Raw genomic sequence first — 27344 nt, 5'->3', positions numbered from 1 at the left:
ACGCTGCCAGTTTTTTTGAATCAGATTACAAACACGCTTCAAAGTAACGCTGAATTCTTATTATCCACAGGCTTAAGATTTGTGATCAGTATTTTTAGGAACTGCACAGAAAGTGGTTTGACTGGTAGAAGTTTACACCGCTTGCCCCAAAGTTTAATAATAAATAAAAGAAAGAGATATCTCTATGACTTCAGACGCATCGGTAATAACCTGTGTTTGGCCGCTAGCGTCTGTAAACTTCTGGATAAAGGTAACAATGCCAATGATCATGTAATACAGGAGAGAGCGATCCAACTACATAAAGCTTTGAATCTGCCGCTTGATAAAGCGGTCAGCTTCAGCGATGCTGCAATTTTTGAAAATTATTTAAATGTTTCGATCAATCTCCTCTATTACAATCAAGGGGATTGGAAATACTACTGTACGGACAGCCGTTACAAAGACACGCTGTTTGTGCTATATCACGATTGTCACTTTTATGGGATACTCGATATCAAAGCGTTTCTTGGAGCCCGATATTATTGCATCCGTTGTCATAGCGCTTACCATCATAGAAATAATCACAATTGTCTTTTCTTTTGTAAGGCTTGTCACAGGCCGGATTGTATTGACGATGGTGTGACGGCTTTAAGGTGTTCGGTGTGTAGGGTATTTTGTCAATCAACCGAGTGTTTAGAGCTACACAAAGCTTTAGCTCTTGATCACAAAATATCCTGTCTTGAACATGTATATTGTGACAAGTGTTGTCTCTACAGGCGAACAGATCATAACTGCCGAGGCCTAAAGTGTCCCATTTGTAAGGTGTTCGTTGATGGGTTTTCGAACCATTTGTGCTATATACAAACCATCAAGCCGGAAGAGCCCACAAAGAAATACATCTTCTATGATTTTGAGTGTATGCAGGAGACGGGTGTGCACATACCAAACTACTGTTACGCTTTAACATTAACGGGGAAGAAAGACTGGGAGTTTAAGGGTGTTGCGTGTATCGAAGACTTTGTAAAGACGTTCATGAAACCAAAATTTGAGCATTACACATTCATAGCCCATAATGCAGGTCGCTATGATGCGTATTTTGTGCTGCACCAGCTGATTAAGGAGAAATTAAAGATGGAATTATTATCTAGAGGCGGCAACATAATGTGCATCACGGTAAAAGATTTGAAGATAAGATTTATCGACTCTTTACATTTTTTACCCATGCGGCTTAGCAAGTTACCAAAGGCGATGGGGTTTGACGGTACCAAAGGTTATTTCCCACATTTTTTTAACACAGTTGATAACCAAAATTACATAGGCGCTATGCCATCAATAGAGTATTTTGGTCCACAATACATGATGCCTGATGAATTATCTGAGTTTACAGCCTGGTATAAACAGCATGTACACAAACCGTTTAACTATCAAAAAGAGCTTGTACGATATTGTAAAGAAGATGTGAAAATATTACAAAAAGCTTGTGATGCTTTCAGATCGGCTGTTATAGCCATGACAGAACAGGAATTTCTAATAACATAGAAAAATAAAAAGGTTGTGGTTAAACATCACATCGAAGCTTTTCAATTAGTCACGTTGGCTTCCGTATGCATGGCCATGTACCATTGTACATTTTTACAGGAAAAGACACTGGCCCTTGTACCGGGTGATAACTATCACAAGACTCAGAAGCGTTACTCAACGCCAGCCATACAGTGGTTAATGTACATAGAGCACAAAGAAGGTGTGAGTATAAGACACGCTTTACAAGGGGGTGAGAAGAAAGTTGGTAAATACAGCCTGGATGGTTACGCCGTGATTAACGGCACACCAACTGCTTTTGAATTCCAAGGTTGTTTTTATCACGGCTGTGGTGCTTGTTACAACGCCGATGATAAAAACAAACTGACTAAAACGACCTACGGTCAATTACACCACAAGACGCAGGTAAAGCTGCACTACCTTAAACGTTGTGGATTTCAGATACGTGAAATCTGGGGTTGTGAATGGAAGTCTATGCTAGATTCTGATGTGGATCTACAGGCTTTTCTGAAGGGTAAATAATTACCCGAACCCTTGGAGCCACGTGATGCTCTTTATGGCGGGCGCACAAACGCCATAAAGCTGTACACAAAACAGGTTGTGATGAAAAAATTCACTATTTTGATTTCACCAGTCTGAACCCGTTTGTTAATAAAACCAAAACGTATCATGTACAGCATCCACGCATTATTTATAAGGATTTTGGTGATGTCACAAAGTATTTCGGTTTTGCCAGGGTTAAAGTTTACCCACCTCGTGGTCTATTCTTTCTGGTTCTGCCTGTTAAAATGGGCGGCAAGTTAATGTTTCCATTATGTCGCACATGCGCTGAGTCTGGACAGACTGAGTCGTGCGTTCATGATTCAGAAAAACGTGCACTCATCGGTACATGGTGTACCGTGGAACTAAACTTGGCTGTAGAAATGGGGTACATGGTGTGTAAAATCTATGAGGTGTGGCATTTTGATGAGAACTCTGACAAATTGTTTTCAGGCTACATTAAAACGCACCTCAGGGATAAACAAGAGGCCTCTGGTTATCCCGAATGGTGTAGAAACGCAGAGAAACGCCAAGAGTATATAGACGCCTATCAAAAAAATGAAGGCGTGTCTTTATGACCCGATCACATAGAAATCAACCCCGCTAAAAGATACATTTCAAAATTGTTTTTAAATTCCTTATGGGGTAAATTTGGTCAACGTAGCAACATGCCCAATACGTGTCTAGTGACCGATCCCGACAAACTTTTTGAATACGCGTTCTTACCGTACTATGACGTGTCCGCTTTGGATTTTGTTGACGATGATACAGTTATGGTAAATTGGAAGTATGCCAAAGATCATTACACCAGGGGCGCAATTTCAAATGTAACTATAGCCATCTTCACAACGGCTTATGCCCGTGTTGAACTGTACAAACTACTGTATAGATTACAAGATAGATGTATTTATCACGACACAGATTCTGTAATTTTTGTCAGTAGACCCGGTGACTGGAGCCCGCCATTGGGTGATTATTTAGGCGAGTTGACCAGCGAACTACCCACAGGCACCCATATAACAGAATTTGTCTCAGCCGGTCCCAAGTCATACGGCTATCGACTAAACAACGGAAAGACCTGTTTAAAAGTTAAAGGTATAACGCTCAATGTTGATAATGTGCAGCATGTTAACTTTGACAGCCTGAAAGAACTGGTCTTAGATTATCCTTTAAACCCCGAAGGCGATGACCAGAAAAAGGTTGTGATCCGTCAACCCGGTATAGTACGTGTGAAAAATTGCTGGCAGATAGAGACGCGTACTTTGCAGAAGACGCAAAGGTGTGTTTATACTAAACGGTCTCTTACGGACAACTTCACAACACTGCCGTTCGGCTATTAAGATGGACACCATATTTCAGCACCCTTTCTCATGTATTTTAGCGGGTCCGTCCAATTCAGGTAAAAGTTATTTTGTGAAAACACTGTTGCAACACGCTGCAACACATATGACTCATGTACCTGATAATGTTGTTTGGTTTTACACCTGTTGGCAACCTATATACGACCAACTTCTGTGTGATTACCCCGGTATTCGTTTTATAGAGGGCTTACCAGAATCTTTTAGCGATGATCAACTTTTTCCCCCTGATAAGATTAATTTAACAGTGATTGATGATTTGATGGATGCGTCAAGTAATAATTCTGAGGTTGAGAAAGCTTTCACAAAGTATGTTCACCATCATAATCTCAGTATCCTGTACCTTGTTTAAAACATATTTTGTCAAGGTAAAAAGAGTAGAACTATACATTTAAACACAAAATATATGGTCCTGTTCAAAAACCCCAGGGATAAAATGCAGGTGGGCATTCTGGCTAGACAAATGTACCCATCGAAACATCGTTTTTTTCTCGAATCCTATGAATCCGCGACGGCAGCCCCTTATGGGTATTTACTGGTTGATTTAAGAAAAAACGCTCTTGACGATTATCGTTTAAGAAGCGGCTTATTCCCACCAGACACGCCTGTCGCTTTTGTCATTAAGAAGCGTGGTTCTATAAAGCTATAACCGTACAACCTTTAGTCATTTGTTGTCATTCTAACAACGGTGAACATGTCGGGGCAGATAAGACGTAATTGGGTGCTTTTAAAAACGTTAATTAAAGCAACACAAATCCAAAGAAATGCTATTTTATCCAAAGCTTCAAACGATTTAGTCACGGCTATTTGTGAGATAGCGCTCAACACGCTTAAAGGTAAAATACCGCTGTCTCAACGACAGTTGAACTACCTTAAAAAGAAGCGAGCGCTTATAAAATCACTTTGTAATAAGAAATGTGCCATTGGAAAAAAGAAGAGGTTGGTTAAACAGTCGGGTGGTTTTATCGGTTCGCTGCTTGGTTTTGCTATACCGCTAATTACAGGACTATTGTCTAATCGCTGATGGAGTACGCTGAGAAAATGTATCTGGTGCCTCAGAATCAGATAGAACGTTTACATAATAAACCGAACAGCGACGACATACGTAAAACAGCAACACACGGTCTAGATGTAGAGATCGTGAAAATACTACAGAATAATGATTTATCAGAATATGAAAAAGCAAAGCGATATACAATGTTGTTGCAGAGATACCTGGTGTTGAGTAAGCAGGCTGATAGTGAAATGTCAACTTTAGCTCTTTTATCACCCGTTGCAAAATCTGTTGATGAATCAAATAATACGACACAGCCTATTGCCCCCGATGCTGTTTATCATGAGCTTTTGAGCGGTGTTAATGACCGGTATAAGAAAAACTGTGAAATACTATTGAGTAAAATGACACGCTCTAAACACATCACAGACTGGAACAGTAAAGGGGAGTTTCTGTACAAAGGCGTCACTGTGCCTGGTTCCAACATGTTAGATTTAATAAGAAGCATCACGCAAAGTAACGGTGTGTCGATCCGTAATATACCGAATGGTTGGCCTGAATTTATGCGGGCAATGTCTGAATTGAATATTCCCTCAACCGTCATAGCCAATGCGGGGAATAGAATGTGTTTAGAACGATTAAAAGCTGAGAAGCAGGATGACTCTGATGGCGCTGTGACATCGCCCATGTCGTTACAAACCCTTAACAAAGGTCGAATAAATGTTTTAAGTCCCCCAGGTTTAACAACACCGCACGGTTACTTACTGCCTAGGAAAAGATCCGTAAATCTATTTCAGGATTCACAGTGGCTGAAACTATAACATATAACTAATTTATATTATTTTTATACACTGTATTTTGTGTTGGTATTTTGCGCCACAATGTTTAACTTATGTCAATAATATTTTATGTAATGTTTTAAATGCTTCTTTACCGTGTTATATATATATATATATATATATATATATATATATATATATATATATATACACATATATCAATAAAATATGCTTATGCTTTATAAAACAACGTTTTGTTCTTTGTTTCTATTGCTGTAAACGGAAGAAATTTCAAGCACACGATATAAAGTTTAATAAACAACGTTGTTTATTAGAAAAACATCATAGATATGATGCGTTGTACATAAAACGTATCAAACAGAATGTTGATTACAAGTTACACAAACAATACAACGTTGTGCGTAACACGCTTCACACACAGCGTTGTGCGTGAAACGTTTTATGTACAACGCTTCATAGTTATGACGCGTTGTACATAAAACGCTTCACGCACAGCGTTGGTTACAAGTTACACAATTCTGTATATATCTATATGCATAATGACTCAGACAATGGCTTCTTGGGAGTCGTCTTACAAAATTTGAAACAAAACAATCATTACGTTTTGTGTCATCACTAAAACGGGCCAGTACAGCCACATATTTGTATTTTTTACACATGTAAAATATAAAGTATATGCAATATTGACCGCAAACGGTACTGTTAAAATTTTGCAACTGCTTATTTTGGTGATAAACACTTTTTGAATTCAAGTTTAAAAAATGTATTATTGCTTTTGGGAATAGGGGGCTGTCAGGGGCTAACCCGTAAGAATCAAAAAAGTAACATTCACGCTTTTCGTTAAAATAAGCGGCCAACCAGTGCTCACCCGGCTGCCCGCTGCTATGCGTATTGATTACAAACGCGCAGGGATATTGCGACAGTTTACTGACCGGCAACATATCGCACGGATACGTTCCTTTAAAAATATGCCTTGTGCTTTGCACGGCGTACAGAATACAGTTTATCTGTAATGTGTTCATTTTTTCAGCAGCGTAGTGTTAGTTTATTTCATTTATAGATAATCGTACAGCACATCGCGCCTTTGATTAATCTCGATGATGTTATCAAATAGAGCGTATATTATCACATTGACTGTCCGGTCCAACGCGGCTGCAAAACGGAATTCGGCACGTAGATTGCCTGTTCTTATCAGGGAATGGTGTTCTCCACACTCCTGTTCTGGTGAAAGGTCAAAAGCAAATAGCGTGTAGCCCCTGAGGTACTCTTCGCGGTCAATCAGTATACCATTGTCAGATTTCTGCTTATTTGTGATCTGTATGAGTGACATATACTCTCTTACAGCATTACCGCTTTCAAAGTCGGGTTGAAATGGCTTGGCGGGGTGCGGCGTTCCATCCAGATAAAGGGACACAAAACTTACATTTTTATGTTCAAAGCACAGGGGGTTCCGGTTATGGATTCCTGAAAATGATTCGTTATCCACGAAACCGGCTATAACTGTTTTCGGCACTTGTCCTAAAAATAAATTTTCTAGATTAAAAACTCTACTGCCTGTTGGTACGCTGTAGATTTTCATCCCAACGCGGTCAATCGCGTATTTCGCGTTACCGTTTAACAGAGCCTGCGCGTGCCCAATCCGCACGGCCGGTGAGACCTGAACTCTTTTCACGAACAGGGATGCAGCTGTGATCTGTATTTTAAAGGCATCCGCCTCAGACGACATTAAGCAGAATGCGTCTTTGTTTCTGGTTAGTTTAATCTTCAGATCAACGGCGTTTAAAATTAGTTTATGTTGATGGAAAAGGTCGCAGTGAAGCGGGCCTAACAGTTCAACAGTGCGACTCTGCGCTGTTGCGCCTGCTCGTTTTTTGAATCCCGTATTCGGGCCGTCCAGCGCCGTGTTGTTAAATTCACCATCCACATCTTTGTAAAATAGTCCTGTTGTGTGTTTTGTTGACAATGCGTCCGAGCTGTAATTTAATATAGTCTCAATGTATGCGCGGTATGCGTAAAGATTGTTGGATTGTGATATGAGCCTGTCGCCCAAAGTTACATCCACTTGGTTGAATAAAGTCGCTATTGGGTAATTAATAAGCGCGACCCGCGCACCTTGCGGTATCGGCGTGTTATCGGTTCGTACGATCTTACATGTCACGTACAACAGCGTATTGTTCAGATCGTAGTAGTGTTCACCGCTGGCTGCTATATAAAATTCAAGCGGAGCTGTGTCGGATAACGCCGCTAAAGGTTGAACTTCGACGTATAGACTTTTCTCTATGCTAGTTTGTGTCGGGGGCACGTCAAAAAGATCCAGCTCTGTTTTTGCACATTCAACGGATTCGTGGTGTATGAAAGACATGTTTAAACAATATCACCAACGGCACTCTTCGGCTTTCTCTTCTTCTTTGAGTTGCGTCGTCTCTGTTTTTTATTTAAAAAGGGTATGTCCCAAGGCGGAAGCTTTATCATACGCTTCCGTTTTCTTTTAGACACGCCTTTTCTTGTATATATTAGTCCTGAACCGTCTTGCTTTGCTTGGTTCGCCTCGTGTATCTTATTCACAACGGCCGTTGTGGCTTGCCCGATAACATCTTTCGCTATATTACGAACCGCTGTCTTCATATGCGGTTTAGCCAACTCTAAACCTCTCCGGAAAAGAGGAACAGCTTTTCTGAAAAGACTTCGAAAAATACCGCCTAAACCGCAGCCGTACATGTATGCGCTGCCGTGAAAACCTGGTAATCCATTACCGGCTTGAGATTTATAATATTGCGCATAGAGTCCCGGATCGCCATAATTTTTAACAGCGACCATTCTGCTTAGTTAATAAAATTCAGTTTTGCGACGTCTGAAGTGTAGCTTCACGATCGCTTTCCCAAACTTAAATGCCATGTTCTCGTTTTGGTCATTCTTTATCTCTATGGCTATCGTGTCAAAATGTGTTTTGCACAATGGTACGTAATCGGGTTTCTCGTATCGTATTGTGACAACCTCATTGTTATAACCCTTCATTTCAACAGTGCGAAGTAGCGGTACATAACTATCCCCGACCCGTTGGTGTTCGATAATGTCTGTGTACACGTACATCGTATATTGGCCGCCTTTGATGTCGGCGCATGGTTTAGAAATATTAGTTTTAGGTTGTAAACCCAGTATCCATGTCAGCTTAGAACCGGCGTGGATTTGATACAACAGTTTACTGTCACATGTTACAACGCGTGCAAATGGATCATACGTTAGTCTTAATCCAACGTCCAGTTTCAGTTGTACAATTTCAGCGTTGATTACGTTTAGTAACGCTTCGATTGTTTCATAAAAACCGGGTTTAATGCACAAACTCGCGACTCTCGCCACCGGCTGTTCCGCCGTACCATCCCATGATAATTGTAGTCTACAATCTTGTAAATCCAATGTATTCCACGTATGCGGGTATTGTATCTCAGTAAGTGCCACTTCCCATTCGCCATTTAAGTCTATCGGTTTAGCCAACTTTGTCGTATAGTTAGAAATCTTATTTTGCGGGAAGGTAACAGCCGATGCGTTGCTGGGTAAGGTTATGTAGAACGACTTGTCATCCATCGCACGTCTTGTTAGATACTGATGATCTTTATATGTCTTTTATCACCGATGCTGCGACCCAACTGTTAAATTTTGCGGGGTACCCGCGCCACTTGACTAACGCGTATTTACGGCCTCTGACCGTCTTATTTTTTAAAATCTTTTCCACTTTGTAAACTCTGTTATAGTTTTTTGGTATGCTTTGAAGCTCTTCGGGGTAAAAACTACCTGTTATAACTTCACCATACAGATCTGCCAACTTATAAAGCGGTTTAATCCCTTTAGTGTTCACACTATGTACAACAAAAATCTCCTCAGAAAAGCTCTGTTCGTAACCTTTCTGAAATATGTCCTTATATTTAGAAATACGGACGTGGTCACCGATTCCTAAACAAACTGGGGCTTTCTTACTTCTAAAGTAATCACCGTAGGTCGTTTTGAAGACACTCAATGCGTTAGAGTCATTCACATCGTTTGGAGCGCACTTAATCGTTCTATGGTATGTGTTATTATAGCTGCGTATGAAGTCTTGTAAAACGTCTATATATCTGTAGGTATTCTTTGCCGTGAAATAGCGCCACATGCGTGTTTTTAAAATCCTATTGAAGCGCTCTATAACAGCCGCTTTCACATCGTTATTGGTCGTGAAATGATTTATACCGTATTTTTCTAACACCTTTTTTAGGTTTCTGTTTAGAAACTCTTTACCATTATCGGTTTGTAGCTTCATCGGCACATCGCCGCGCTGGAATATTTTTTCAAAAGCATTAGCGACCGTTGCTGCATTCTTAGCGGTCAGACTTTCACCCCACACCCTCTTACTGAATATATCTATGATTGTTAATATGTATTTAACGCCATCGTTGTATTTTGACAAATCTATCAGCGAGACCAAATCGCATTGCCACTGTTGGTTTATACCCGATACACAAATCATGTTCCTTTTATAGTTTTTTCTTGCTGGCTTGTGCAGCGTGTATGCGTCTTGTTCTTGTAACCACTTTCTTACGTCAGGTCTTTTAAATTTATTTTTAACCGACCCATAATATTTATCAATGCCGCTAAAACTACCTGGTTTTAACACTGTGTAATATGCATCTTTCATCCGCCTGATTTGACGCGCTGCGTTGGTGACATTCTGCGACTGGTGTTGCGTGACACTCTGTGACTGGTGTTACGCAACAATTTTTAATACGGTTTAATATCGAACACTATAAATTTATATAAAAGCGATATAAAACACTATCATTTAATATTAAAAGGGGGTGGAGCCTAGGAGAAAGGGGTGTCACCACCTGTCAAGTTTGACAGAAAGGTTGTCTTTATCTACTCATCTGTTATCCTGATGTTTACATGCCTGTATCCTCTCCTGTCACTCTGAGACGCTGTCACAGTAAACGCCATATTACACCTGGCATGGCGTCTCCCGCGGCCTCCGCCGCCGTCCCTGAGCTTCTGCATGCAGAGTGTCTGAGTGGCGATTACGTCAGCCGCGGCCTCCGCTGTGTCCGCGTGGTTGGATGTGCACCTGTCAGCCTGGCGCCTCCTGTCTCCGGTGGTCGGCGCCGCCATTACTGTTTTCATTTCCACATGGATTACAAACCAAACTTCCCTCCAAGTGTCTGCATGGGCGCAGCCATCTTGGATTCTGTCAGCTGATTATTTCCACCAATCTGTTCTCAGTATTGATAATCTGCATAATTGCCTAGCCAATCCCTTCCGTGCTGCGGGTATAAGTATGTTGTACCTGAGCAAGGAAGGCGTCAGTGCTTTGGTTGTCAAACCTAGTTCCTGTTTGTCTCTCTCCTGTGATTGTCTTCCAGGTTCCAGCTCCTGTCTCAAGACTTCCACCATAGAGACCCGCACCAGCATTCCACCTGCAGTGTAGCCTGACTCTCTGCTCCATTTTGGATTCATCTGTTTCCAGCTACAACATTACCTGCTTCCAGCCCAGCTTCCAGCAGAGTACAGCTTCTCTTAAAGGGCCGGTGTTTTTTCTACAGTTTACCACTCTCCACCGGTATTATTATTTCTTTGCTCTCAAGCTCTACATTTCATTCATATTGCATCGCTCTCAAGCTTCATTTATTATTTTACTGGTTCAAGCCAGTACCCACTCCGTGCCAACATCTGTCTGGTTCCAACCAGAACTCACAGCAGCTATTTTATTTACAGCAGTCCAGCTTTCCCTGGAACACCAGCTGGTACGATCCTGGGCTTTCTTCATTGCTACAGTCGGGCCTGGTAAGGACTTTCCAACTCGCAGATAATAAGAACTGTCTCATACTACCAGAGCTCTGTGGCCCCTGCCACCCTGTAGTACCCAGGAACTGTATTATTTCTCTGCTGATTTTATGTTTCTTTTACTGCTACTGTGATGCATGGAGTTTGTCATAAATAAACATCATTGACTTTTATTCAAGTTGTCGTGGTCACGCCTTCGGGCGGTTATTCCTCATGTTACTTACATGTCCAGGGGTCTGATACAACCTCCCAGGTTCCGGTACATCTCAGCCCCTACAACTGAGGCTGCCTCCCGTCAGCTCAGGCCCTCAGTTGTGACAGTAAGCACTGACCTAATGAATCCAGCCGGAGACCAGGATCAAGCGGCCAGGCCGATGCAAGAACTGGCAGCCCGACTAGAACATCAGGAGGCTGCACAGGGCCACATCATCCGCTGTCTCCAGGATCTCTCTACTCGGCTGGATGGGATTCAGACAACTCTCCATGGATCAGGCGCGTCTGGTGCGTCAACCACAGTGACTCCAGCTATAACCCCACCCACCTTACCCATTTCTGCTCCACGTCTTCATCTTCCAACGCCAGCAAAATTTGACGGATCTCCAAGATTCTGCAGGGGATTTCTCAATCAGTGTGAGATTCAGTTTGAGCTACAACCTGGCAATTTTCCCAGTGACCGTACAAAAATTGCCTACATTATTTCTCTTCTCAGTGGCTCAGCCCTTGATTGGGCATCACCGTTATGGGAGAGGTCTGACACCCTGCTATCTTCTTATACTGCATTCGTGTCAACATTCAGGCGCATCTTCGACGAGCCAGGCCGGGTAACCTCAGCTTCATCCGAGATTCTCTGTTTACGCCAGGGATCACGTACTGTAGGACAATATCTTATACAGTTCCAGATCCTGGCATCCGAACTGGCATGGAACGACGAGGCCCTGTATGCTGCATTTTGGCATGGCTTATCTGAGCGTATTAAAGATGAGTTAGCTACCAGAGACTTACCTTCTAAGTTAGATGAGCTAATCTCACTCTGCACGAAAGTTGATTTACGTTTCAGAGAGAGAGCAACTGAGCGTGGAAGATCATCTGCTCCAAAATCTTCTGCTCCTCCTCCTCGCCAACTGTCACCAACTAAAGATGAGCCCATGCAAATTGGCCGTTCCCGTTTAACTCCTGCTGAGCGCCGAAGACGTCTCTCCGAGTCTCTCTGTCTTTATTGTGCAGCTCCATCTCACACCATCAATGCCTGTCCCAAACGTCCGGGAAACTCCAAATCCTAGCTCGCCAAGGAGAGGGCCGGCTAGGAGTAATGATCTCCTCTCCATCTCCTCAAGATTGTAATCTCCCAGTCTTGCTTCAAGTTGCTCAACGTTATCGGAACGTTATTGCCCTCCTTGATTCCGGAGCAGCTGGGAACTTTATTACCGAAGCCTATGTTAAACGGTGGTCCCTACCCACCGAGAGACTTCCTTCGTCCATTTCTTTAACTGCCGTGGATGGCAGCAACATTTTTGATGCAGTTATTTGTTTAAGGACTCTACCAGTTCGTCTGAGAGTGGGAGTTCTTCATTCCGAACTAATTTCTTTTTTAGTGATTCCAAGAGCCACGCATCCTGTGGTCCTGGGCCTCCCATGGCTCCGTCTTCACAATCCTACAATTGATTGGACGACTACGCAAATCCTGGCATGGGGTTCCTCCTGTGCTGAGACATGTTTGTTTAAAGTATTGCCTGTCTGTTCTTCCTCCCCCAGGTCGTCTGATGTTCCACCTCCTCCATATCAAGATTTCACGGATGTGTTCAGTAAAGCTTCTGCCGATATCCTTCCTCCTCATAGAGAATGGGACTGCCCGATTGATCTCGTTCCAAGGAAGGTTCCACCTCGAGGCCGAACTTATCCGTTGTCTCTGCCTGAGATGCATTCTATGGAGGAATACATTAAAGTGAACCTAGCAAAGGGGTTCATTCGACCTTCTTCTTCTTCTCCAGCCGGCGCAGGCTTCTTTTTTGTAAAGAAGATAGATGGTGGTCTGCGGCCGTGCATCAACTACAGAGGTTTGAACGACATTACCATCAAGAACCGTTATCCTTTACCCCTGATTACTGAGCTCTTTGACAGAGTTAGCGGAGCTACCATCTTTACAAAGCTGGACTTGAGAGGTGCATACAATCTCATCCGGATCCGTGAGGGTGACGAGTGGAAGACCGCCTTTAACACCCGTGACGGACATTATGAGTACCTCGTCATGCCCTTCGGATTGAGCAATGCTCCAGCTGTCTTCCAGCATTTTGTCAATGAGATCTTCAGAGACATTCTATACCGTCATGTCGTGGTCTATCTTGACGATATCCTCATTTTTGCCAACGATTTAGAGGAACATCGTTTTTGGGTTAAAGAGGTTCTGTCCCGTCTCCGTGTCAATCATCTCTATTGCAAATTAGAGAAATGCGACTTTGAAGTCAAGTCCATTCCGTTTCTAGGGTACATTGTGTCCGGTTCCGGACTAGAGATGGATCCTGAGAAACTACAAGCAATCCAAAATTGGCCGGTACCCTTAACCCTCAAAGGGGTCCAGAGGTTCTTAGGGTTCGCCAACTATTACCGAAAGTTTATACAAGACTTTTCCACCATTGTGGCGCCTATTACTGCTTTCACTAAGAAGGGTGCTAACCCGTCCAAGTGGTCTGAAGAAGCCATGCAAGCATTTCATCTTTTAAAACAAAGGTTCATCTCTGCGCCTGTTCTGAAACAGCCTGACATCGACTCTCCTTTCATCTTAGAGGTGGATGCCTCCTCCGTTGGAGTAGGAGCGGTGTTATCTCAGAGGGCTAAAGATGGCCATTTACACCCTTGCAGTTTCTTCTCCCGGAAGTTCTCCCCAGCTGAGCGCAACTATGCCATTGGCGACCAGGAGTTGCTAGCCATCAAGCTCGCTCTAGAGGAGTGGAGATATCTGTTGGAGGGAGCTTCTCATTCTATCACCATACTTACAGACCACAAGAAGCTTTTATATCTGAAAGGCGCACAATGTCTCAACCCTCGTCAGGCCAGATGGGCACTTTTCTTTTCCAGGTTCGACTTTAAGCTCCAGTTCTGTCCGGGCTCTCAGAATCGCAAGGCCGATGCCCTTTCCTGCTCATGGGAGCAAGAAAATGAGTCAGAGTCTTCAGACAAGCATCCTATTATAAATCCGTTGGCATTCTCCACGGTAGGGATGGACTCTACGCCCCCATCAGGGAAAAGTTTTGTGAAACCGATGCTAAGGAAGAAGCTCATGCATTGGGCCCATGCTTCCCATTTTGCCAGACATACAGGTATCCAAAAAACCCTGGAGTTTATCTCTAGGTCCTATTGGTGGCCAACTCTGAAAAAGGACGTCTTGGAGTTTATTGCATCTTGCCCAAAGTGTGCTCAACATAAGGTATCCCGCCAGTCGCCTGCGGGGCAACTGGTTCCACTATCTGTTCCCCGTCGACCTTGGACCCATATGTCGATAGATTTTATTACAGATTTACCCATGTGCAACAAGTTCAATACCATCTGGGTGGTAGTTGACCGGTTCACCAAGATGGCACACTTCATTCCTCTCACCGGTCTTCCGTCAGCTTCGAAGTTGGCTCAAGTATTTATACAAGAGATCTTCCGACTCCACGGTCTTCCTGAAGAAATTATCTCATATCGAGGAGTTCGATTCACAGCCAAATTCTGGCGAAGTTTATGTCAAGTCCTCCAAGTCAAGCTAAAGTTTTCCACGGCTTACCATCCTCAGACCAATGGTCAAACCGAGAGGGTGAATCAGGACTTGGAGGCTTTCCTCCGCATCTATGTGTCCTCCTTTCAAGATGACTGGGTTCAATTACTTCCCTGGGCCGAGTTCTGTCATAACAACCAGTATCATTCTTCATCTGCTTCAACACCATTCTTCACTAACTTTGGATTCCACCCTAAAGTCCCTGAGTTCCAACCGCTTCCAGCAACTTCTGTTCCCGCAGTGGATATCACCTTGCATCAGTTTGCCAATATCTGGAAGAGCGTACGATCAGCTCTGCTCAAGGCATCGTTCAGGTACAAGAAGTTTGCGGATAAGAAGCGTCGAGCAGTTCCTGCTCTCAAGGTGGGTGATCGGGTATGGTTATCCACGAAGAATTTGAGGTTAAGAGTTCCCAGTATGAAGTTTGCACCTCGCTATATCGGTCCTTTCAAAATTGAACAAGTCATCAATCCTGTTGCTTACAGACTCCAGTTGCCTCCCTTCTTAAAAATACCCAGGACATTCCATGTTTCCTTGTTGAAACCGCTGATCTTGAATCAGTTTCATTCCTCACTTCCTCCAACTCCGAAAGTCCAAACTCAACGAGGCGTTGAGTATGAAGTGGCCAAGATTCTGGACTCACGTCACCGTTACGGTCAACTACAATATCTTATTGACTGGAAGGGTTATGGCCCTGAGGAACGTTCCTGGACCAATGCTTCTGATGTCCATGCTCCTGCCTTGGTCCGGAGATTCCATTCCAAGTTTCCTCAAAAGCCAAAGAAGTGTCCTGGGGCCACTCCTAAAGGGGGGGGTGCTGTCACGATCCGGGTATCTGGACGCCATTTCTTACCCATCAGATGCCTCCTAAGGCTGGCTCAGCGCTCCAGGACCGGATCCCATCTGTTATCCTGATGTTTACATGCCTGTATCCTCTCCTGTCACTCTGAGACGCTGTCACAGTAAACGCCATATTACACCTGGCATGGCGTCTCCCGCGGCCTCCGCCGCCGTCCCTGAGCTTCTGCATGCAGAGTGTCTGAGTGGCGATTACGTCAGCCGCGGTCTCCGCTGTGTCCGCGTGGTTGGATGTGCACCTGTCAGCCTGGCGCCTCCTGTCTCCGGTGGTCGGCGCCGCCATTACTGTTTTCATTTCCACATGGATTACAAACCAAACTTCCCTCCAAGTGTCTGCATGGGCGCAGCCATCTTGGATTCTGTCAGTTGATTATTTCCACCAATCTGTTCTCAGTATTGATAATCTGCATAATTGCCTAGCCAATCCCTTCCTTGCTGCGGGTATAAGTATGTTGTACCTGAGCAAGGAAGGCGTCAGTGCTTTGGTTGTCAAACCTAGTTCCTGTTTGTCTCTCTCCTGTGATTGTCTTCCAGGTTCCAGCTCCTGTCTCAAGACTTCCACCATAGAGACCCGCACCAGCATTCCAACTGCGGTGTAGCCTGACTCTCTGCTCCATTTTGGATTCATCTGTTTCCAGCTACAACATTACCTGCTTCCAGCCCAGCTTCCAGCAGAGTACAGCTTCTCTTAAAGGGCCGGTGTCCTTTCTACAGTTTACCACTCTCCACCGGTATTATTATTTCTTCGCTCTCAAGCTCTACATTTCATTCATATTGCATCGCTCTCAAGCTTCATTTATTATTTTACTGGTTCCAGCCAGTACCCACTCCGTGCCAACATGTCTGGTTCCAACCAGAACTCACAGCAGCTATTTTATTTACAGCAGTCCAGCTTTCCCTGGAACACCAGCTGGTACGATCCTGGGCTTTCTTCATTGCTACAGTCGGGCCTGGTAAGGACTTTCCAACTCGCAGATAATAAGAACTGTCTCATACTACCAGAGCTCTGTGGCCCCTGCCACCCTGTAATACCCAGGAACTGTATTATTTCTCTGCTGATTTTGTTTCTTTTACTGCTACTGTGATGCATGGAGTTTGTCATAAATAAACATCATTGACTTTTATTCAAGTTGTCGTGGTCACGCCTTCGGGCGGTTATTCCTCATGTTACTTACATGTCCAGGGGTCTGATACAACCTCCCAGGTTCCGGTACATCTCAGCCCCTACAACTGAGGCTGCCTCCCGTCAGCTCAGGCCCTCAGTTGTGACATGGCGGGTCTTAGCCAAATGTGCACGCGCGAAGCCAGAAGTGCACATGTGCTGCCTCGCTGTGTGATGAATGTGCTTTTCTATTTGCTGTCAGGCAATGACAAAGAGGCGTGGTGAAGGCGGTGCGGGGGCATGGCTTTGCAGGATAGTGAAGGGGTGTGAACAGCTGCAAAGCAAATCGCTGTTAGTGCACACTGGGCGTTCACAGCTGGTAAGTCTTGGGCTGCGCACGACTTGCAAACGCTCAGCGCGGGTGTCCTGTCCAGCATCATCCAGTGATTAGTTGCAAATCACACACACCTGTATGCAATTCATCCTCCTCCACAGCTCATTTCACCTCCAGCTCCCTCTGAGATGGTATGTAGGTTATGAAACCCTGCAACACACAATCTGCAACACACACAACACACCCTGCAACACACACGTGCAACACACACCACACCCTGCAACACACAATCTGCAACACACCCTGCAACACACATGTGCAACACACACCACACCCTGCAACACACACGTGTAACACACAATCTGCAACACAACACCATACCTCCCAACTGTCCCGATTTTCGCGGGACAGTCCCATTTTATGGGGACTGTCCCACTGTCCTACCCGTGGGCCGCAGTGTCCCGCAGTGGGGGGGGGGGGGCAGTTGGGAGGCTCTGTCTGTCGCTGCCCTACTTAGCAGAGCAGCGGTGAATAGACGCTGTGCGCACAGCGTCTATTCATTGAAGACTGAGGGAGAGGGGGCATGCCAGCGGCTCACAGAGCGCTGGCCATGACCCCTCAGTGACGAAAACAGGGGCGTGGCTCGCGATCGTGGGTCCTCCCGCGAAGCCACACCCCTTTTCTTAGGCCTCGCCCCTTTTAGGGGGCGTGCACGGCTTCGCCGCGCGTGTATCCCTCTTTGCAGATGGGAAAAGTTGTGAGGTATGCAACACACCCTGCAACACACATGTGCAACACAATCTATACACATTTGTTTCCAAATATTACATGTGTAGTGCACATGTACAACATGTGTTGTTTGACAAGCAATTGAATACAATACACACAACTGTTTGTTATTTGGAAGGCCCTCTTTCTGTGGTCACATTGCTTTGTGATGACACATTGCTTTGAGTTGTCTATCAAACTGCATTGTACAACCAGAATACACATACTGTATTTCTATATCCCACATACATGCCATGTTTTCTTGATTAATACATTTGTGTGTTCCATAAAACAACATTCCCACCATAATGCTCCTTTACGGTGACCATATGAACCCTTTTCCTGCCTCACACATGGATTACACAGGTTCTGGGGCTGGCTGACTTCACGCCTACATTTCAGCTGGTAACTGTGCTGCAGATCTGTAACAATTGTATTTCCTCTTTTCCATCTTGTGGAGACTTAATAAATTAGAATTGGGGAGGAAAAATAAGAAGTCATCTGTACCGTTGATGCACTTGGACAGAACCAATTATATCATAAGAAATAACCTTTATTAGATATACATTAAAATGAGACATACGTTAATATGTTTATCCCAAACTCGCAGTGAAACATAAGGTTTAAAATCACAAAACAAACATGTATGTGAATAGAAAAAATAAAGAAATGTGAAAGATTAAAAAACGTGTCCACGTGTGATTCTTTGCAGTACCGATTTCACAAAATAATTTCGCTATGTTGTAAATATTCAAATGACTTGATGGTGTGATGTTACAAAATATCTATTCAGTCTACAATATGACCACTAGAGCTTGTCATTGGTATATCATTCACTAAATATAAATGAACCCCCAGGAAATCATCCCTGTTCACAGAATTATAAGGGTAAGTGATTGTAACCGTCTTATCAACAAAAAGCTAAGGATTTGAAGTGCAGATTGGAAAAAAGTGGCTATGACAGTAAGAGAATTGAGCAAGCACTGGGTGATGTAGAGGTACTGGACAGAAAAACTCTATTAGGTAATGATATTAAACATCAGAAGGAAGGAAATTATGAATGGGCTTTTATTACAAGTTTTAACACACAACATAAGTTATTAGAAAGGTCTTTTAGAAAAAATTGGAACATCCTAAAAAAGGAGCCAATAGTTGGGGATGTAATTCTAGACCACCCTATTTTTATTTATAAAAAAGCCCCGAATCTGAAAAACTCCTTGGTAAGAAGTTATCTCCCACCAAAAAGGAGAGAAGGCAGGATTTTAACAAAAGGGTTTCACCGATGCGGGATTTGCATCAGGTGTAGGGAAATAAAATATGACGGTTCCAAGAAATTAGATTCAATATGCATTAATGGGAAAGCTGCCAAAATACATGATTTTATTACTTGTAATGTTAAGAATGTTTTATATTTTATTGAGTGCTCTTGTCATTTATTTTATATTGGCCGTACCACAAGACCACTGAAAGTACGAATAAGCGAACATTGCAGAAATATAAAAAATGGATGTAAAAAATGGATTGACTACACACGCTCTGTCTAACCACTTTAAAATCCATCACAACAAATCTCTAAAACACATCATTAGATTTGCGGGTTTTAAATTAATTAAATGCTCCAACAAACAAAGGGATATTATGTTGATTTTAGCTAAAAATGAAATGCAGGTTATATATGAACTTAATATACTACACCCATCTGGACTGAGTAATGATTTTGAATTGAAATGTTTTTTTTATAATGTTTTAATAAAATTTATTTTTATGCATTTATTTCTGGATATTTATGTATGTCTTTTAAATTCTAGCCTATCTGGACAGAAGCCAAGAAGAAACTCTCTTACAGTCCCCTATGTTTTAATTTTGATATTGGACGTATGATTTACGAGGGCTGATATGATTGTGAAGAGGCACTTCCGGGTTTGGTTGGCAATCCTGCTCCCAGAATGGTTGGCGGAAGCAGGGATCAACTAAACCACAGGACTTCTGGCCTTGGTTGGCGCAACAAGGCGGGCGGAAGTGAACGGCCGGGATCATCCGGCCTCAGTTCACCATGGATACCATTGGCGGGGCTGGCGGAAGCCGGTGCCCGAGACTTCCGGTTGGCGAACATGCACTGGGGAGGTTGGCGGAAGCGGGGACTAGACATCACCAATAAGGGAAAAAAATAGTCCTTTTGATAGATGCGATTGGCCTCCACAGCCTCACCGGAAGTGACACGACGCAATCATGATCAGCCCCTAATATGATTGGAGGAGAGTGTAACTATGGGAACACACAGCTGTTCAAAATAATTGCACAAAAACGAGGATTGGTTGAACATGTTTAAATTCTGGATCATCAGACTGCCCCTCATCTCACCTTGAAAAAGACCTCCAGCAAAGCAGGTGGAAACGCGTTGGTTATTGAGGGATCAGCAGTGGACCTTGCAGCTTCTGTGGTACATTTGGGTTGCAGAACTTTTGCCAAGAACGGAGTCCGGTCCGCTTATCCGGAGAGGCGATTGGACATTTTAAGAACTTGTTTGAAAACTATTTCATTGGTTCTCAGACCTGCTGGTAATTTTTCTGACTCCCCTCATACAGAGTCCTTTCTTGTTATATTTGCATATCTATGTCATATTTGTATGTCAGTATTAAAGTGTTGTTACTGTGCTACACATGATATTCCTTTCTCTTTTTCACATGTAAACCTGTGAATTGAAATATATTCATTGAGGAAAAATTACTCCTGGCTATCTATTTTCAAGATAAGAAAGTCTTTTATTGCTTCACCTTGTTCACTGTTATGCTGGATTTGTGATTTCACTTAGTCACTCTAATAAGTTACGCTCATCATTAGCGCCTGAGGTAATACATCCCCACCACCCATATATACCCTTGTTACTTTGGCGTTATCTGGAGAAAGACTCCGCGGGGTTTGTTTTACCTCTGGGCTGCTTCATTTTTGGTTTGTTGCGCGATTCCAGATTGTCCAATTAGAACATTCCTATATTGTATGCAGTATAGATATTGCCAGTCTGTACACCGTCATTCCCAGTGAGGCTGGTATATGCGCTGTACGAAAATTACTGACAGGCAACCCGTTATATGTTGGTCCAGATATTGAGTTTGTACTAGATCTTCTAACTATGACACTAACATATAATTATTTCAGTTTCTATGGCAGGTTTTACCTGCGGACAGCAGGTTGTGCAATGGGGTCCCCTGTGGCCCCGTCATATGCAAATGCTTACATGTTCTCTGCAGAGCAAGATATCTTTTTCAGTGACAGGTCTGTCTCGGAATCCATCATCATGTACGTACGGTACATAGATGACGTGTTTGTCATTTGGTCACAGTCAGAGATGTTCCGGGAATTTATGAATTTTCATAACTCTACGGAACATCCAATCAAATTTACCTTTAATATCAGCAAAGAGTGTGTCAATTTCCTTGATATACTAGTACAGTGTAAGAAGGGCATTTTGTCCACCGACCTGTATCACAAAAACACTGACCGCAATACGCTGCTTCACTTTGAAAGTTTTCACCCCCTCTCATGCAAATTGGGTTTACCCTATTCTCAGTTCCTGTGGGCGGTGAGAATTTGCAGTGATAAATCCAAAGCTACCATACAAATTGACAACATGATTAGCAAATTTAGACAGAGGGGATACCCTCTTGAAACGTTGTTTGCGCTAAGAACAAAGCTCTCAATATGAATCGGGATACTTTATTGGCCAAAAAGAGAAAAAAAATGGCAGCACCCGGTTTCCATGGGTTAATCACTATAATGTTAACAGTAGGGCAATTGCCAAAACTACCAAATCCCTGTGGCTCATGGTACAGACTGACAAGGATCTGAATCTTACAGGAACAGCCATCATGCCCACATACACGAGAGGTTGTAATTTACGTGACTGGCTAGTCAGATCTGATGTGACTGGTCTGCACTCCAAACAAAGTGAACAAAACATCTTTTTGTCTTTACGAAAGGTTGCTTTAGATGCCTTGATTGCACCACATGTAGATGTCTCCTTACTGGGAGCACGTTCAGGCATCCGTTCAGTGGCAGAAAATACACCATTAAGCATAGGGTCACGTGCACTACTAGATTTATTATATATCTTATCAGCTGCCCATGCGAATTGCATTATGTCGGCAAAACCGACTGTACACTAAGGGAACGTATGGCTAATCACAAATTGGTCATTCGAAAAGGCCATACAAAGTGGGACTAGCACCAGCCGGTTGCTCGACACTTTGCCCTAGCCAAACATAACATTGCCTGTTTAAAATATATCATTATAGATCACGAACCTGCGAATCTGAGAGGTGGAAATAAATCACTTTATTGCAGAAAGAATCCAGATGGATTCATGAGCTGCAAACTCTTTCTCCTAAAGGCCTTAACGAGTCTCTTGGTCTTCATTGCTTTTTATAATGATGTATAGATGTGGTCAGCAACCTTTATATTCATAATCACCTAGAAGTATGTATCTACATATGTGATCTGTATTTATTACATGGCATCTGTACTTGTTCCTGGTTTGTTTAAATTTTTTTGTGTATAACAATTCTTGTTTCTATGTTTCAGTTTGTATCTATTATGAAATCTCCGGTAGGCGGGGCGGCATGATGACGTCATCTGTGGGCGTCAGAACGCTGCAACCACGCCGAAAATTCATTGCACATGAGGGGGGATATAAGGTATGTCTGTTTGTATTTTCTGTGACCTGAGTGCCGCCCATTGCTTCGTCGCTGCACGGGTACCGGACTTTAACTCATGTCGTGGGAGTACTGCCACAAATTGACACATATATATATAATTGTGCCCAAGGCTGATTATTGCATCTACAACAGATATAGAAGGCTTATGTGACAGCCTGTGAGATACAGACGTTGGGTGACACTGGCACAGCTGCCCGTATATAAAGTGGCACTCATTATTAGGCAGAGCGGAGGTGTAGCAGGGACATGACAGTCAGATCGTATCCCTATTATTAGGTAATAAGCGCTCACCCCCGTCACCTCCAGGATGGTACTCCCACACTCCTCTGGGCAATCCAGTTCCAGAAACTACCACTCATGCTAGAAAGTGACCCCCCCCCTCCCCCATCCACACAATGAGAGCAGGTGATCTTACAGAACAGGTAACAGGGAAACAACAGAAACATAAAACTACAGGTATGAGATGTAATGTGACACAAATGATAGATGTGAGAGGTCACATAGAGCCGGGATCAGGATACGTTGTGTAATGAGAGGTCAGAGAGAAAGCTTCCCCCATGTTGGATGGTAACGCTGAACCCTTGCCCTTTGTAGGTGTGACTTCTCTCATGTCGAACAAGATTTGATTTTTGTATAAAACATTTCCCACACTCAGAACATGGAAATGGTTTCTCACCTGTGTGTATTCTCCCATGTGTAACAAGTTCTGATTTCTGTACAAAACATTTCCCACACTCAGAACATGGAAATGGCTTCTCACCTGTGTGATGTCTCTCATGTCTAATAAGTTGTGACTTAACTATAAAACATTTCCCACACTCAGAACATGGAAATGGTTCTTCACCTGTATGACTTGTCTCATGTCTAACAAGTTGTGACTTATGTATAAAACATTTCCCACACTCAGAACATGGAAATGGCTTCTCACCTGTGTGACTTCTGTGATGTGTAACAAGATATGATTTCTGTCCAAAACATTTCCCACACTCAGAACATTGAAATGGTTTCTCACCGGTGTGTTTTCTCTCATGTGTAACAAGATGTGATTTCTCTAGAAAACATTTCCCACACTCAGAACATGGAAATTGTTTCTCACCTGTATGACTTCTCTCATGTCTAACAAGATGTGACTTATCTATAAAACATTTCCCACACTCAGAACATGGAAATTGTTTCTCACCTGTATGACTTCTCTCATGTCTAACAAGATGTGACTTATCTATAAAACATTTCCCACACTCAGAACATGGAAATGGCCTATCACCTGTATGGATTTTCACATGTCTAAGAAGATGTGATTTCAGTGTAAAACATTTCCCACACTCGGAACATGGAAATGGTTTCTCACCTGTGTGACATCTCTGATGTATAACAAGATGTGATTTAAGTGCAAAACATTTCCCACACTCAGAACATGAAAATGGTTTTTCACCTGTGTGACTTCTCTCATGTATAACAAGAGCTGATTTTTGTATAAAACATTTTCCACACTCAGAACATGGAAATGGCTTCTCACCTGTGTGACTTCTCTCATGTCTTACAAGAAGTGATTTGTATGTAAAACATTTCCCACACTCAGAACATGGAAATGGCCTATGTCCTGCCTTAGCTGTCTGATGGGTAATAAGCTTTGTGTTCTGTGTAAAACATTTGGCATCTATAGAACAGGGAAACTCTGTATCTACTGTCAGAGCTGTAACAGATGCATCAATATCAGAGTGATCAGATGAACATTCCCCAGGATCAGGGGGATCAGCTGATAGAGCTGGATGTATAATTGGGGTAATAGGGTTAGCTCCTGGAGAATCCGGTCTACTGTCATTATCTTTTATGTCACAATCCGGGGATAACATTAGATGTCCTTCTGAGATATTCCTGCTTGTGTGTCCATCTGCTGGAAATAAAATACATTATGGAAATGTGACATTTTCCTGTAACATTAATCTTGTAAAGATTATAATGAAAAATGTCTGTTTACTATAAAATGAGTAGACGAGACCCAGGGTGTCCCATGGTACAATATATAATTATATAAATTACATTATTACATGTAAGCATTGCGGTTATATTTATTTTATTTTTAAACTAGGATGATTGGACTGGAGTATAACTAACACTGAGAGATCATGTGGGATTACTACAGGTGACATGAGCTGCTGCCATAATGTCTACTTGAAGAAGCCCAAATCTTTCTATCAGTAGCTGGAAGACTTCCTGATGTAGGGACCAGTCCCTTGGAACATCCTGCCTCAGTCTCAGCTATTCGGCCACTGTATACTCCTAGCCTGATACATGGAACGCTTGAGGTGACTCTCTCTACACAATATATCAGCTTTCCCACCTCTGCCATAATCCCATTGCTTTCCTGGCAAACCCGCTGTCTGAGAATACTCGGAGATGCTTCTCCAGTAACTACTGATGGAAACATTGATCTACTGTCCATACTGCTCTGACTTACAGGACATTTATGTGATGCTTCTCTTCCCGTAACTATATACCTTATACTATCGTCCTGTAACACACAGTGATATGATGTGAGGGGTAGAGCAGGAGTATAATAGGGGCTGCTGGCTTCTGATGTATGAGATACACCAGAGAGTGTGGGGAGGAGACTGTTCAGATCTCTGGGCTGGTAACACACACAGTGACATGATGTGAGGAGAGCAGGAGTATAATAGGGGCTGATGGCTCCTGATGTATGAGATACACCAGAGAGTGTGGGGAGGAGACTGGTCAGATCTCTGGGCTGGTAACACACAGTGACATGATGTGATGGGGAGAGCAGGAGTATAATAGGGGCTGATGGCTCCTGATGTATGAGATACACCAGAGAGTGTGGGGAGGAGACTGGTCAGATCTCTAGGCTGGAAACACACAGTGACATGATGTGAGGGGGAGAGCAGGAGTATAATAGAGGCTGATGGCTCCTGATGTATGAGATACACCAGAGAGTGTGGGGAGGAGACTGGTCAGATCTCTGGGCTAGTAACACACAGTGACATGATGTGAGGGGGAGAGCAGGAGTATAATAGGGGCTGATGGCTCCTGATGTATGAGATACACCAGAGAGTGTGGGGAGGAGACTGGTCAGATCTCTGGGCTGGTGACACACAGTGACATGATGTGAGGGGGAGAGCATGAGTATAACAGGGGCTGATGGCTCCTGATGTATGAGATACACCAGAGAGTGTGGGGAGGAGACGGGTCAGATCTCTGGGCTGGTAACACATAGTGACATGATGTGAGGGGGAGAGCAGGAGTACAATAGGGGCTGCTGGCCCCTGATGTATGAGATACACCAGAGAGTGTGGGGAGGAGACTGGTCAGATCTCTGGGCTGGTAACACACAGTGACATGATGTGAGGGGGAGAGCAGGTGCATAATAAGGGCTTATGGCTCCTGATGTATGAGATACACCAGAGAGTGTGGGGAGGAGACTGGTCAAATCTCTGTGCGGGTAACACACAGTGACATGATGTGAGGGGGAGAGCAGGAGTATAATAGGGGCTGATGGCTCCTGATGTATGAGATACACCAGAGAGTGTGGGGAGGAGACTGGTCAGATCTCTGGGCTGGTAACACACAGTGACATGATGTGATGGGGAGAGCAGGTGCATAATAAGGGCTTATGGCTCCTGATGTATGAGATACACCAGAGAGTGTGGGGAGGAGACTGGTCAAATCTCTGTGCGGGTAACACACAGTGACATGATGTGAGGGTGAGAGCAGGAGTATAATAGGGGCTGATAGCTCCTGATGTATGAGATACACCAGAGAGTGTGGGAAGGAGACTGGTCACATCTCTGGGCTGGTAACACACAGTGACATGATGTGAGGGGGAGAGCAGGAGAATAATAGGGGCTGATGGGTCCTGATGTATGATATACACCAGAAAGTGTGGGGAGGAGACTGGTCAGATCTCTGGGCTGGTGACACACAGTGACATGATGTGAGGGGGAGAGCAGGATTATAATGGGGGCTGATGGCTCCTGATGTATGAGATACACCAGAGAGTGTGGGGAGGAGACTGGTCAGATCTCTGGGCTGGTAACACACAGTGACATGATGTGAGGGGGAGAGCAGGTGCATAATAAGGGCTTATGGATCCTGATGTATAAGATACACCAGAGAGTGTGGGGAGGAGACTGGTCAGATCTCTGTGCGGGTAACACACAGTGACATGATGTGAGGGGGACAGCAGAAGTATAATAGGGGCTGATGGCTCCTGATGTATGCGATACACCAGAGAGTGTGGGGAGGAGACTGGTCAGATCTCTGGGCTGGTGACACACAGTGACATGATGTGAGGGGGAGAGCATGAGTATAACAGGGGCTGATGGCTCCTGATGTATGAGATACACCAGAGAGTATGGGGAGGAGACTGGTCAGATCTCTGGGCTGGTAACACACAGTGACATGATGTGAGGGGGAGAGCAGGAGTACAATAGGGGCTGCTGGCCCCTGATGTATGAGATACACCAGAAAGTGTGGGGAGGAGACTGGTCAGATCTCTAGGCTGGAAACACACAGTGACATGATGTGAGGGGGAGAGCAGGAGTATAATAGGGGCTGATGGCTCCTGATGTATGAGATACACCAGAGAGTGTGGGGAGGAGACTGGTCAGATCTCTAGGCTGGAAACACACAGTGACATGATGTGAGGGGGAGAGCAGGAGTATAATAGGGGCTGATGGCTCCTGATGTATGAGATACACCAGAGAGTGTGGGGAGGAGACTGGTCAGATCTCTGGGCTGGTAACATACAGTGATATGATGTGAGTGTGAGAGCAGGAGTATAATAGGG

General features: G+C 43.7%; 1 protein-coding gene across 1 annotated transcript in view; it reads right to left on the bottom strand.

Moving 5' to 3' along the window:
- LOC134983750 (zinc finger protein 268-like) overlaps positions 1-24598 on the bottom strand; it is a gene marked incomplete at its 3' end in the record, with an annotated part of 66295 nt that extends 41697 nt beyond the window's left edge. The window contains exons 1-2 of the mRNA XM_063949393.1: positions 24589-24598; positions 23062-24197 (exon numbers count right to left, since the gene is read on the bottom strand). Of these exons, the coding sequence (XP_063805463.1) occupies positions 23062-24197; positions 24589-24598 (1146 nt within the window). The remainder of the gene's footprint in view (positions 1-23061; positions 24198-24588) is intronic.
- Positions 24599-27344: the final 2746 nt, after the last annotated feature.

This window comes from Pseudophryne corroboree (assembly GCF_028390025.1).
Source record: "Pseudophryne corroboree isolate aPseCor3 chromosome 3 unlocalized genomic scaffold, aPseCor3.hap2 SUPER_3_unloc_23, whole genome shotgun sequence".
In the NCBI taxonomy this organism is placed as follows: Eukaryota; Metazoa; Chordata; class Amphibia; order Anura; family Myobatrachidae; genus Pseudophryne; species Pseudophryne corroboree.
This window is presented reverse-complemented; position numbering and strand designations above follow the sequence as displayed.